This window comes from Rattus norvegicus, chromosome 3, assembly GCF_021556685.1.
Source record: "Rattus norvegicus strain SHRSP/BbbUtx chromosome 3, alternate assembly SHRSP_T2T, whole genome shotgun sequence".
In the NCBI taxonomy this organism is placed as follows: domain Eukaryota; kingdom Metazoa; phylum Chordata; class Mammalia; order Rodentia; family Muridae; genus Rattus; species Rattus norvegicus.
In genome coordinates this window covers 16,717,721-16,731,766 of record NC_141536.1, presented here as the reverse complement: position 1 = coordinate 16,731,766, position 14,046 = coordinate 16,717,721, and the positions used below count along the sequence as shown (strand labels likewise).

Below are 14,046 nucleotides of genomic sequence, written 5' to 3'. Positions count from 1 at the left end.
CCTGTAATTTGTTGGGGTTTCATGGTCTTAAAAAAAAGCAAAAAACAAAAACAAAAAAACCCCAAAGAATTCACTGGCAACACAATTTCTATTGAGAATGTTGAAAAAAAATTCTGTCTCATTCCTAGACAACTCAAAAAAGGCATTTTTAGAATGTAGAGAATTTTATTACAAAACTTACTATTATATAAAAAATGTAGAGAATGAAGACCCCTGTTTCTACAGAGGGAGTGAATGCTCATTAAATACCCTTGAGTATCTAAAGCTATTTAAAAGCTATTAGATTGGCACCTGGAACCCCCAAACATCTACTCTCCCCTGGGATAGAGAGGCTGTGCCTCTTCAATCATCCCCTAAATGCAAAGAGGTTTGACCCCCATGCAATAGATAAAAGTCACCCAAAAACTGAACAAAAGAGGTGTTTGGAAAAGCAGAGCACCATTCATCCCGGCTAACGACTTGTTCATTATGAGTGATGATGGATAAAGACTTCTCACGCTGAGATGAAATCAAGATTTATATGCATTGTTTCCTCTCCCAACTTGTGGGAAGATCATCATCATTTAATTCTATCTCTGCGGCCAGTGATGGGCATCCAGAGAGCTGGTTATCAAACGGCGCAGTCAGCTGGCAAAAGCCGAAACGTGCAGTTGGCACATCTGGACGGAGCCGCCACAGCCGAGGGTGAACAATGACTCCTGGCAAGCATCCAAATTGCTTGCAGACGCTAGCAGGTCTCATCTACAACCGCCCCTACCAGCATCTCTCTCTCTCTCTCTCTTTTATGAGAATCAGATTTTCATTGCTCCATTCAATTGCTCTCCTCTGCCATTTTTTACAGCTCTTATCGTTCCCCTGGAATATGGCCTTGAGACAGCTCATCCGTGTCCTTCACTGTGTTATCTCTTCTAACTTTTATTAAAACTTCAGCTTTCATCTGAAGATAGCTAATTAAATCTGGAACAGATTATATGCCTCCCCTTAAAAAGAGAACACAACTATTTTCTTCAAGCTGAGCAATGCCCTCTTCCTTTCCAAAAGGTGAGCTCAAAGGTATTTAAGGAGTCTCTTCACTTACGAAGAAGCTGTGATACTTGACTTGCCATATATGGGTTGACTATTAGTATAGTAGTCTGCTATAGATAAATCTTTGAATTATTTTTGAGAATAACCGTTTCTTAATATTAGTAATATTTGTGTTCTAAGTCCTTTAAATATCATATCGAATAGCGCAAGCCTATTTTCTACAAGAAAACTGGATAATGAGCAGTTAGAGATTAATAGCTACATGGGTGCAACAAACAATTTATCTTTTTAAAACCATCTTTGTGAAATCACCCTCATTTAGCAAAAATGCAGAGAATGTCCTCCTACCCCCATTATCCTGAAGCCTAGTAATCAAAAATATTCCCATGTAAAATGCGTGAAAACGTGAAATTAGAAGCAGTAGTTCAAGTTTAAGGTTTTGTTTTGATATCTGTGGTGCTGGGGAAGGAAGCCAGGACCATGCACACGCTAGGTAAACATTCTGCCACTAAGCTATGTGTTTAACTCCTTGGTTTGGTTTTTAAGACAGGTTCACATTAACTAATGGTAAACACAAAGAGCTCTGTCTTAATGTACTACAAACTATTAATGATGAACTGCCCATGACTGACTTGAACATGCTTGTCTCACATATGCCACTGACCCAATTCTTTCTGAGGCCCAGAGGAAGCTTTAAGCTACAGGCTTGCTAAACAGCCTTCTAGAAAGGATATCCAAAACAATGTAGTCAGACATACATCTATCTCTCTCTCTCTCTCTCTCTCTCTCTCTCTCTCTCTCTCTCTCTCTCACACACACACACACACAGCCTTTTAATAAGCATTAAGCCTTGATGGCTGTGGTATAATTTAACTAAGCACCTGAAATTTTCTGGGACCCTTTTCTTCGTTTCAGTGCCTTGAGTAAGATCTCCTTCATGGTGACCTTCGTGTTGTCCACCTGGATGAGGGAGAACCCATGGGCAGCATTTCTGCGGAAAAAGACAACAAGAGTTATCACTACAGCCTTTGCCACACTGGGAAAAGTTCAAACAGTAGTACAGAAAGTGCCTGAGAATCTGCCAGACGGCAGTGGTACACAGCTTTTATCCCAGCACCTAGGCAGCCTGGTCTACAGAGTGAATCCCAGGACAGCCAGGCTACACACAGTAACCCTGTCTTGGGAAAACAAAACGATAAAAACACCAATCCCCAGGCATTTGTGAGGGCCTTCTAACAGAAGTAGCATGAAGTGAGACCAGGGCAGGGTTTCTGCAGGATTCTCTAATTCACTGCAAAGGGAACCCGGTCTGCCTATGTCAGAAGGAGCCAGATTCCCAGTTCTGGCTTGGGAGTCAAATCCTGCAGCAAAGATTGACAACTGACAGAGCCTGGTTTATGTCGGCCATATCACTACAGGCAGACCGTTGTCACAATAAGCCTCGCAATACCCAGAGAAAAAGAAAAGGCTCTTTTGAGCTGTCTGGTAGAACGCTGGTCTGCCCACCTGTCTTCTGTTATTATTTTGGTTTGTTTTGAGACAGGGTCTCACTATAGACCAGTTGGACTCAAACTCGGAGAGCTCTGTCTGCCTCTGTCTCTCTCCTGGGATTAAAGGTGCCCCACCATGCCCACCCCACCCAGCTTTTAATATACAGTCTGCGTATTCTTCACTAGAAATCACTTCTTTACCTAGTTGTACAAAGTCAAACAAAATATTAGTTTAAGCAAAATAAATGCAGACAGAATACTAACACTGCTTGCAAACTTCTAGTCAAATTGGTTGAGAAGAATTAATTTAGATTGAAAAAAAGGAAAAACAACAAAGACGCAAACAAACAAATGAATGCTAAACCCAAACAAACAAAAAAAACCCCAAAAAACCAAATGACAAAAACAACAACAAAAACAACAACAACAACACCAACACCCCAAACCAAAACAAACAAACACTCAGTAGCCTATCATTTGGGTGAGCTGTCACTTCACAGAGACTGTTAACTGTAGTGACAAGTGTCACACAAAAATATGCCCATACCCCCCTTTGGGTACTGGAACAAAACACACTAATTTCAAGTAACTCACGTAAAAATGGGGCCCAAGTTTCCAACTACGGAACATGAAAATTGCTCCAAGGAGTTTGGTCACGTTCCCATTTCCCCATAAGAATCTCACAGGGGAACACGGCCAACCCCGGCAAAGCTTACTACTGACAAGAGATCTGAAAGAAAAGCCAAGCCTGGGAAAGCTTTCCGGTGACAGAAGAGGCTGGGATGAGGCCTGGAGCCAAGGTTAGACCATCCAAGTGGCTGGCTCTCCACAGGGCTGTGGGCTGATCTCAAAACCAAGGACCCAATCTGTCTCCCTAACACAGAGACACAGAGTACACAGCACTCCTGTCTACACAGCTTGCTGGTTAGTCCTCAACGTTCTACTTGTTAAGCACAAAGCTGGTGTTTCTCTGGCCAGCACAACCATCCATTTTAACTTGCTCAAGGTTCTTGCTGTCTGAACAGCAGGCCTGAGAACTGTCAGGCTAATTTTACTGAACACTTTGTTACTGAATCATGCCTGAGCTCCAGCCATTCTTTACCTCAGAAGCTGGACCCCATCCCAGAACAATCTTTAAAAGTTTATTTTACTGATCAAAGCAAAATAAGAAATAGCTCATTTTAAAAAACTCTATTTTGGGAGAGATGCTGTAAGTGATACTTTGGCAAGAGTACTGATATGTAAAGAGCCTTGTGCATTTAAAAACTTGCGGGTGTTTGCTCTGGCACTAGGCCAGTGAGTACTGGAACAAATGCCACTCAACCATACTCAGATCTGCCTTCCCCGGCTTTCTCCTCAGAAGTCAGTATGTCCTCCATCTGTGACAATATGTTGGGTGACAGATGAGTAGGGCCAAGAGGAAACACAAGTTCTTGGGGATTTGCAAACTAGTACTGGCCCAGGCCTCACGAACTCTCGTCCACCGGGGAGCTACCTGAACGATGGTGGAGTTAGCCTGTTTATAAACTGGCTGCACTGGTTCCTCTTCTGTGGCCGGCTGATAGCATCATTCCAAGCCACTGTGCTCAAGTTTTTCAGCAAAGAGCAGGGTAAAAGCTTAACAGGCAGTTTCATATCTGGACTAACTTTCATAAATTCAAAGTGTCCTTTGAAAAGGTTTGAAGCAAAGGAAAATCCCCAGTCTGTATTTTTCTGTCATTTTACCAAAACATACCTGGGTGACAAGGTTAAAGCAAGCAGAGGAAATCCCTGGCCCGTCCCTCCACAGGCCTTACTGATAAATTGTGTAGCAGAGGAATAAAGGATCACCTTCTGTATTTTTTCATTACACTTTTCTTTTGTTACAGAATACATAAATCCATTGTGGCACAATGTAATATGTATCACCATGCTACACCTGCGGACGCTTCCGCGTGGCTGCCATGTCTGTGCAGTCAGGAATGATAAGTGAACCACCCGTGAATGTTAACGATAGTGATCATTCTGAGGTAACTCGGCTCTCCATCTTCCTTTACAGCCTCCGAGCTGAAGCCAGGGTAGCAGGGTTCATGAGAGGAAAATGAAAACAACAGTGAAGGAAGGAAGGAAGGGCAAGGGAGCATCGGAAGCGGATGCGCATTCACGGTGTATGCTGTCTTATTCTGGGCTCAGGACAGGGCATGCTGGGGACACAAGCAGAGGCAACAGAGACCCTCTGCCCCTCTGTGGATTCTTATACAGGCCTAACACGAAACTCCACGTCAGAGAGCTGACTTACTGCCATCAGCAGTACTTCAGACAACTCAAAGCTGGGCCCTATCAAGTCTGCTAAACCACTGAAGAATACACGCATGGGGCTGCTAAAGGAGGTAGCTCACACAAGGAGCTCAGTTCTGTGCCTGTGAGAAGCCATGCAGTCACCAAAGAGGTTTCTGGAGGAGGGGAGGGAGCTTGAGATATAGTCTGGCAATGTAGCCCAGATTGGCAAAGAACTTGAGACCTTCCTACCTTAGCCTCCAAAGCATTGGGATTTTAAAGTTAGGTGACAGCTTTAGACTTACCACAGAACTCTGACCCCAGCATTAGTCCTAGAGAGTGAGTATTTCCTAAGCAGTAAACCGAAGGTGACTAGAGACCGACCCAGGAAATAAGGACACAGGTCCTCATACTGAAGCGTAATTCTCTGGATACCAAGAGAGAGGGCAGTTTATTGGAGAGGAATGCACACAGGCTCTAAGTGATGTGCCCTGTGAGTGCAATGGTATAGTGAGGTTCCTTCCCTTTAGAGCTGTCACAAGGATAAAGCACACAATGGATGCTAGGCACCTGGTACTGGGGTGCCAAACAGTGGGAGGTATTTCATAATGTGGCCTAACTCAGACTCCAATAGAAGAGGCCTCATGCAGTCCCGCTCTGCTCTGACTCCAACAAAGACTGTTTACTGGGAGGAATGGAATGAATCTCAGCACCCATGGCAGCTTGGGAGCATTAAACTGTGTGATGAGCTGCTTGGTGGCATCATTTAAGGGCGCTGTCAGCAAGTAGCCTTTGATTCAAGCATCAAAACCTCCCTGAAGGTCAGCATTCTGGGCTCAATGTTCAAAGCTTTTCAATTGACAGAGTTAAACTCAGAAGCAGTGTAACTTAATGGCTTTGAGGCAATAGAAACTCAGTCACATTGCAGGGAAAATTCAGTGAGAATTAAAGAGTTTTAAAATCTATATAATATACACTCACCATTTAACAATCACAAAAGTAACAGCAGCAACTACTGCTTATTGAACATTTACTATGTGACCAGTACAATTTTAATCTATTAAGAAACCTGCATTCAATCATTTAATCCTAAAAGAGCACATATACAATTTCACAGAAACAAGGCTGGAGGCATCAGGAAAGTCTCCTGAGGCAAAACTCAAACTCATACTATTTTGGACAGAGAACTTAACACAATGGCCCCTAACCTATGTACGATCTACGGTAGAGAAGGCCAAAGAGGCTTACAGATGACTGCTTTCTATACTGACATAAGAAATACAGTATACCTTGAAAGGAAACTGTATTCTTAGATTTTTACTCAACCCTAATTTTAATAAGGGTTCTTTAATGCTTTAACCTCCCTTCTAGCCCATCACCCAGCAGAGGCAGTGGAAAAGAAAGGTTATTAGGATATGGTGAAGGTGGACCTTTTTAGAAATGGTTCTTTGAGCAAATCCAATCTGTGTTGTCAGGAAACCAGCACTTCAGTTTATAGGTCAGCAGCAGCATCAGCTTGATCCACTCACAAACACTTCACAAATATACCACCCATAGTTCAGTAGTGTCGGGATAGCAACCGTGAATCCGCAATGGTGGCATGGCCTAGCAGAGACAGCCAGCCAGGCCTCAGCTGAATCAGCAGGAGGTACCAGGACCACCAGGGATAGCAGGAGAAGTTCTTTGCCATGGACCTCTCACAATCCACTGAGTCCTATTTATACTCCTCCAAACATCATGTGTCCTCCACAGGTCTTGCCTCAACATGTGTCTTGCCTTGGCACGTGAATCTGTATCAGCTGACATCACTCTGCCAATCAGCCTGAGTCCACAGAAGTATCAAGAAACCACCAGCACAGCACCAGAATGTTTCAGGTACGTTTCTCTGGAGCTCTGACAAATGATGACCAAGAGACAATGAAAAGCACACCAATACCACCCAGCATCATCGGCCATCTGTGGGCCCTTCCTACACTACACATCCTTTCACCTGTGTCTGCTTCAGCAAACATTCTTTGACACGACAACCTTTTCAAAGAAACCATGCTTCCTGTGTCTGCTGAGTGGACTGGGCCGCAGCTGAGGGTTGTGTGTGGTGTTTGCTAGTGGACTGGACTGAGAACAATGAAGACTGGAATCTCCCCAAAGAACTATTTGTAAACAGGCCCACTTCCCAGGCTCCTAATAACCTTCCTTTTCCATCACCTTTGGTAGGTGGTGGGGAAGAGGGGAGGTTGAACCCTTATTAAAGTACGTTGAGAAAAATATATGCCTATAATACCCAATTCGCCACACCCAGGGAGAAGAGTCAGAGGAGCTCCCTCAGGAGAGGTGTCTCAGCTCTGTATCACGCCAGTGGAAAGGGAGCAATAAAACCAAAAGGCAGCAGAGCACGCCAAGCTGTAGAATGTAATGATGGCTGGTCTGAAGGGAAGCTTCGCCTTGGCTGGGTAAACCATATACTACTCTGACTCTGTTCCCTCACCGGCAAAATAGGATGATAATAATTCTTGGACATCAAAGTGTTTATAGTAATATCTGTCATATAATACTTAATAGGTAATGACTAACATGCTAGCCATTGATTGGTCTTTATTAAAAGTGATATATAATGTTCAGGTACAGTAGCAAACACCTATCACTCAGCACTTGGGGGCTAAGGATCTTCAAGTTTCAGGCCAACTTGGCCTACCTAGTGAGTTCCAGTCTCAAAAAACCCAGCTGAACAAAGGAGTAACATATAATGAGAATAACAGTTCTGAGCTCTTGTTCCCATAATCCTTTCCCCATAGAAAGGCAGGTGCTATTATTAGTCCTATTTTATAACAAGAAACTGACAGGTTAAGACACGTGCCTGGAAATACACATTAAGTTAATCAGTTCTATAGCTAGCACAAGTCCTGCAGGAGCCACAATTTAACCCGAGATGGACCTTATATCTCCTAGACTCCAAAGCCTGTGTTTTTAACATTTGTGTTGCTTAGAGTGGCAGCTGGGGGACTCAGGGCAAGAAGAAAGCTCCAGAGAGCCGTACATCTCCCACATGGCCAACCTGTGGAAAAGTTTTACAAATACCCTGACTCTCAGATCCTTTCTAAAGACACCCTGGAAAATGCTGTGGTTTCATGAGCCATGGTTTCAGTCTCCAGAGGTGGCGTAAAGCTGCCAAGAGCGTGCTCGGTTCTCTGGTCCTGACCAGTTCACAGCAGCAATGGAGATGCACTGCTCTGGCTGCCACCTGCCCTGGCCCCCTTCCATGTGATCATTCCCCAGCACTTCAAGGGAAAAAATGAAAATAGATGAGCAAGAAAAAGCCTTGCAGTAATTGTAGGAGGCCTGCTTTAAAGCCGGCCCGTGGGGCATCGCTTTATCCACAAAGGGGGCCGACGCTAGTGTGAATGTCACAGATTGTTTCCCCTTGCACTGACCACATTTTTTGAAAGATCAAAGCATATTGTACAAGCATGCAATGTTTGACATTGGACAAAGTACTTTTTTTTTTCAATACAGACATTTTCCAAAAACATAACTTGCTAGACTAATGGGCAGTGAGAAGCCAAAATGACTGCCCTCCGCCTTCTCCTTGTGTATCTTTGCCAGAGTCCTTGGGACTTGCCAAATCTGGTCATGCCTGCTTAGCTTGCTCGACTGATTGTGCCAGAAAAGAAAATAAGACACAGATGTATTTGAGCTCTTTGAGATGCCAGTAAGAGAGACAGCTAATGGCTTCATTTCGACCCTCCCCTTCCAGCTGGGCACAGGTGGGGATAATGAGGTCCCTCTCCCTAATCAAACTCAATTATTTACTACTCTATATAACCGCAAAGACATTCACATTCCATTCAGAATATAAAACACACTGTGGGCCACTTCCAACCACTGCCACTGGGTATTTATAACAAACTCAAGTGCCTAACAGTTTGCCTTGGCAGGAGTTTAAGTGTGTAAAGTTTTGCAAACTGTTTCTGTTCGAATATGTCCTGCTGAAATGGGGTCCCAGGCGGGGTTCCATAACTGTCAGGTCAGTGAACTGTGTAACATGTGAGAACGTATTCACCATGCAGTGCAGACAGGATCTGGAAATCAAATGCTTCGTTCCACTGCAACCTTCTGAAGCATCACGGTTGTTTCAGCAGCAAGACTGACACTGTATTAATAAACATTACGAGTCACTAGCCTGACATGTACACAGCAGCAGCTGACAGACTCCACCGTAAGCTGAGGGAGAGCAGAGGAAATCAAAATAAGACCCAGGAACTGAACACAGCCAAGGGGGGCTGCAGCACAAAATAAACTGTACTAACTCAGAAATGTGAGTCCCAAACTTTTAGGAGGCACAATAACTATAGCAACATCTGGCATAATTTTTGGATATTGAAGTAAATTGATGACTATCTAAAATGTGTTTTATTTGTATGATAAGGCACACCCTGGCACACTTTCTACAGACGGACATTCCAGTGAACAGAGCACACAGACGTGGTTTGCCTGACCTTTAAATTCTTAAAAGTATGTAATTAATTCTTTCCATCTTTATTAATTGTTCCACTATTTGTCACTATAAACAGACACAAAGAAAAATCTTTTCTTTCCTCCAGATAACAGCCTTTGCCAAAAAGGAAATCAAGTCAGATTTACAAGTACAAAATTAAACAGGCTGCATATGTTCCATTTCCATATATGAGGGCAATCTGGACAATGAGAATGTTTGCTAACACAACAGAACGGAAAGAAACAACATGCAGTTGGTCCAGGTAATTTATTCCCAGACTGCCAGGCCTGATCCCAGAACACGCATCCTGATTTTATTTGTTCTGCTCTTTCCAAACTTAGATCTTGCTCTGACCCTCTTTAAAATGATGCTTGTAAGGAATAAGGGCAGAAATTAAATAAATGCAGTGTTTGTTTTCCTCCTCCTCTGATTTCTATTTTATAGACTACAAGACACCACCACTTAGAGGAGGGGAGGCTTGTAGTCAATGACGTCCTTTCTAATAAAGGTTTGGTCATTTGGTGTGTATTTTGGAGATGCCATCAGGCTTTTAAAAATCCTCACATAAAAAAGATGAAGTAACCCTGGGTAACCCTCTTTAAAAAGCTACTCCCATTCCCTTCAGGCAGAGTCTAGGTAGCCTTAGGGAACCCTCTGGGCCATGTTCTCTGTTCAAAGCGGTCCAACTTCTTACCTTCTGTCCAGTGGGCCTTTGTCCACACAGCAGAACTGTAGCTAGACCCCATTAGCTTGTGATTTTATGTCCCTTTATTGAATTAAGCATTGTAAGAAAAACACAAAGGAAGGTAATGCAAGTGCTCTGACTGACAGGGTCTGACCTGGGTTCTGTCTGTTTCATTAGCCTAGATGTTTGCTCCTGTGGAGCCCTCCTTCCTCACTCTGCCGCAAGGTCTGCTTTGTCACTGCCATTTGCGAGCTCAATTCTCTCCAGAGTTCTGGATGAATGAGCAGAGTGCCGGAGGAGGGTAGAAGCAGTCAGACGAGGCAGCTCCCTTTCTTGTACCACCACCTGGCTTGGTCACTGCTAGCAAGGAGCACTTCTCCAGATGCTGGGCACCATTTGAGATCTAGCTCTTCATCTGGCTTTGGACATCAGTCAAAAAGCATCCTGGGGCTACATTTTCAGCTAGTAGAGCACCTGCCCAGCAGGCACAGCTCTGGGTTTGATGTCTAGCACTATACAAACCAGGCATGCTGTGGATCAGGAGTTCAAAGTTCCAGGCCAGCCTTATATACAAAAGAACCCATCTCAAGAAATAATGAACCTCTCCTGCTCTTCCTACCCACTTCCTCCTTCCTTCCCATCCATACTTCTTCCCACTGTTCCAATATGTCCACCCATCCTCACAGCTTCATTCAAAAGCAGATAAGGTAAGTGGTCAGGCAACACACCCAGTCTGTCTAAAATCAATCAGAGGCAACAGGTAGGTTAGAAACTGATCCACTTGTGGGCTAGGAAAGTAAGGTGTTTCCACTAGCAGTTTCTAATTTTCAAATAGTAGAGAACTCCAGTTTCCCTCAAACAACAGCTCTGTGTCTTGGGATTTCCTGGGGCTTAGGGGATTTGGGGACCGGCTAGACTAAGCCTTCACTTACAAGGTATATTAGAAGGCATCCAACTCCACATTCACTTCCATACAACATTTTCTTAGCTCCCTTCTTCTATTAAATTTATAAGCTGAATTTCAAAACTTAAGCATTTTATTTTAGTTCAATGAAAATCATATATACATACAAAAATCATATACATGTATATGGAGACCTATATGTGGTTAGATTAAAAGAAAATTTGATGTATATATATATTCATGTCACTCTACACATACTATATACATACACACATATGTGTGTGTATATATACACAGGTATTATAAATATGCATATGCTTAGACCATCACCAATTCTCATTCCAGGGTTCTCACTCCACCCAGCTGGCCCTCATCAGACAGAAGTGAAAGGAAATCAGCCTGTTAGAAAGAACCAGAGGCTGACAAACAAAGCCTAGCCATGCCTACACTGCTACATTGCCTATGGCAACCATCACACAGTAATGGAGCGTTGCCACAGAAACCATATGACACACAGCCTTCACGGGAAGTCTGGCAATATTTGGGCTAAGCTGGTGAGATGTGGGGGCTTCACATTCCAGCAGCTAGAGTTAGTTAACACTAGTAGAGCAGAAAGGTCGACTTCATCACTGCAAGCAGATGATGTGAGACGGTGTGAGAACTCAGAGCACACAAGGTGCTTTACTGGAGCCAGCTGATCCCTAAAAATGGGCATTCTTTGTTGTTGGAATCATGGGTGTCCAGGTATCACTCAGAAGGAGGGCCCACCTTTGTGTGGCACGATCAGCAAAAGCAGTAACCATAGCTACCCTGGCTTATGGGATGGGAAAAGATGACTGGAGGGAGGGAAGAGATCTGCTCTGGATACAGGACTTTCAGTTCTATAATAGCAAAGTCCTGGGCAAAATAGCACTTATGGTAGCAACAAGTATGACGGGACAAATGCAAATGAGAATTTTCTAGAAAAGACTGACATTTGGAGAATATATTATAAATCAATTAAAATAATGTGCTGATAATTAAAAATCCCATTCATTCTTTAAAAGGAAAACAATATGGCCATGACATTTCCATGAAGGTGAAAATCAAGAGTCAAGTTGACAAGTAAACCAATTAAACTCTCACCAAACCCAATGTCTATCTTTAACAAAACACTGATATCAAGACTGTAAATTTTACCTAAAGCCCCACCTCCACAGTGACACGCCTCCTCCAACAAGGCCACACCTCCAAACAGTGCCACTCCCTGGGCCAAGCATATTCAAAACACCACACTATCATTTACTTGTATTCAATATATAAAAATGAGAAATTTATAGCTAACACATTATGGAATTTTATAGCCAAAGTTTTATATTTGTATGCATTCAAGTAGTACTATATTAAAAACAAATTCAGAGAAAGAATAAGGCTTAACGATGAGTCTAGGTATATAAAAATTTATTACTTATGGTTAAGTTTACTTCTGTTGTCTGGATTTAATAGGAGATAAATTAAGATAAGTAAAGTTGCCGAGGTCACATAGAAAGCTCCTAGTGAGACTTGAACCCAGGTTTGCCAAAGCTCAAAGCCTGTGCTTGATCTCATGGAAGGCAAAGGTGAGCTTCCTACACTCAAAGCGCAGCATAGCCATGAAGCTAAGCACGATGTGACACAGTGCTTGGTACTGGTCCCCCTGGCAGCCATAGACCCCAAGATTCACCTATAGCTTCTCCACAAAGTCCTCCACTGGGTGCTGAGGCCGCAGAGACCTATTTTTCTGCCCAGCCTTCAGGGAGCTTATGTAAAGTCTCACCTTATCCTATCTACTGACATTGCTCTATTGCTCCAGTCTGGCTTATGCAGCCATTCTAAGAGAGGCTGTTTCACAGCACAGTTCCTGGTGTTCTGGCTCCTGGTGTCTGTGCGCCTCTCTTCCACAACGTTTCTTGAGCCATCTCTGAGGACATGTACTCCTACAAAGCCTAATTTGAAATTCTACCAAGCTTCAATGTCCATCCACCACCTGCTGACATCCAGTGACAATTAGGCCTTTCAGTCGGTAAAATACTAAATAGGGGGCAGGGAGGCAGGAACATGAGCTATAGCAAACGCAGCCATTCAAGAACAATCTAGGGGTTGTGTGGGTGCCAAAGGTCCAGGGGGTCCAGCTCTCTCTCTAAGGGTTGTTTAGTAAATCACAACGGTATCAGCAGCTGGCACAAAAGGTAACATTGACCCACAGCAGACACAGTTCCAAGCTTTCCGTCTAATACCTACAACTGGCCTGTGAGGCTGATAGCAAAAAAAAGTTATGGAATGTACCAGAATCAAACCCACCAGTAAGGATACGGTCAGGCTGGGCAGCAGACGGGCTCCAAGGCCTATCTTCCCTGAACTCAGTAGTGGCCCTCAGAGAATGGGATGTACCTGACAGATCAGACTACCAGCATCCCTCCCTGACCCTCACCTTTCACAGGACAGAGTCGAGAGCAGGCTTGGAGGCAGTGCTGTGCAGCCTTGTTCTCATGGCTCCACAGGGCAAGTTTGATAAACATGGTAGCATTTCCACGGTTGAAAATACTCCTTCATTTACTACTTACTATCAAGCCTATTTTCCTAACACCTTCAGCCTAGGGTCTTTCCTGCTAGAGGAGACAGAGGTGGGAAGAGGACAGGGAGGAAATGAAAAGGAGGAGCTAAGCTCTCCTCCCTTTGCTGACACAAACAAGACATGTCTCTAGAGAGTCCTTTTTCTTTTTTCTTTTTCTTTTTCCCCGGAGCTGGGGACCGAACCCAGGGCCTTGCGCTTCCTAGGCAAGCGCTCTACCACTGAGCTAAATCCCCAACCCCCTAGAGAGTCCTAACTAACTAAAGGTCTCCCAGGCTTAGAATGTGGACCAGACAGGCAGGCAGGGGAGGCCACTCAGCCTAACACAAACACACACTGAGTAGTCTGTACTATTTTATCAGACAAGTAAGGAGGCAGTTTCTTGATGCCTTTCTTCTAAACTTTCAGAAGGCTGTTTGAAAGTCAGAATTTGGGCTGAGGTGTAAGTCAGTGGTAGAGCACTCACCTCCCATGTTGTCCTGAGTTCAAGTCTCAGCACGAATAGACATTTCAACTCTCTGACTAACAACCCTGCTTACTTAAAGGAAATGACCCTAAGAAGTACTTCAACAGGACACAGGGATCCAGAAGACTGTCATGACT

The 14,046-nt window shown here is 43.8% G+C and overlaps 1 protein-coding gene across 41 annotated transcripts in view; it reads right to left on the bottom strand.

The window, feature by feature from the left end:
- The window catches only part of Mapkap1 (MAPK associated protein 1), a 201,073-nt gene that overhangs the window by 81,916 nt on the left and 105,111 nt on the right, over nucleotides 1-14,046 (bottom strand). For all 41 annotated transcript variants that reach the window (XM_087651385.1, XM_087651396.1, XM_087651390.1 and 38 more), the window contains 1 exon segment: nucleotides 1,908-2,017. In XM_087651385.1, coding sequence (XP_087507511.1) covers nucleotides 1,908-2,017 — 110 coding nt within the window.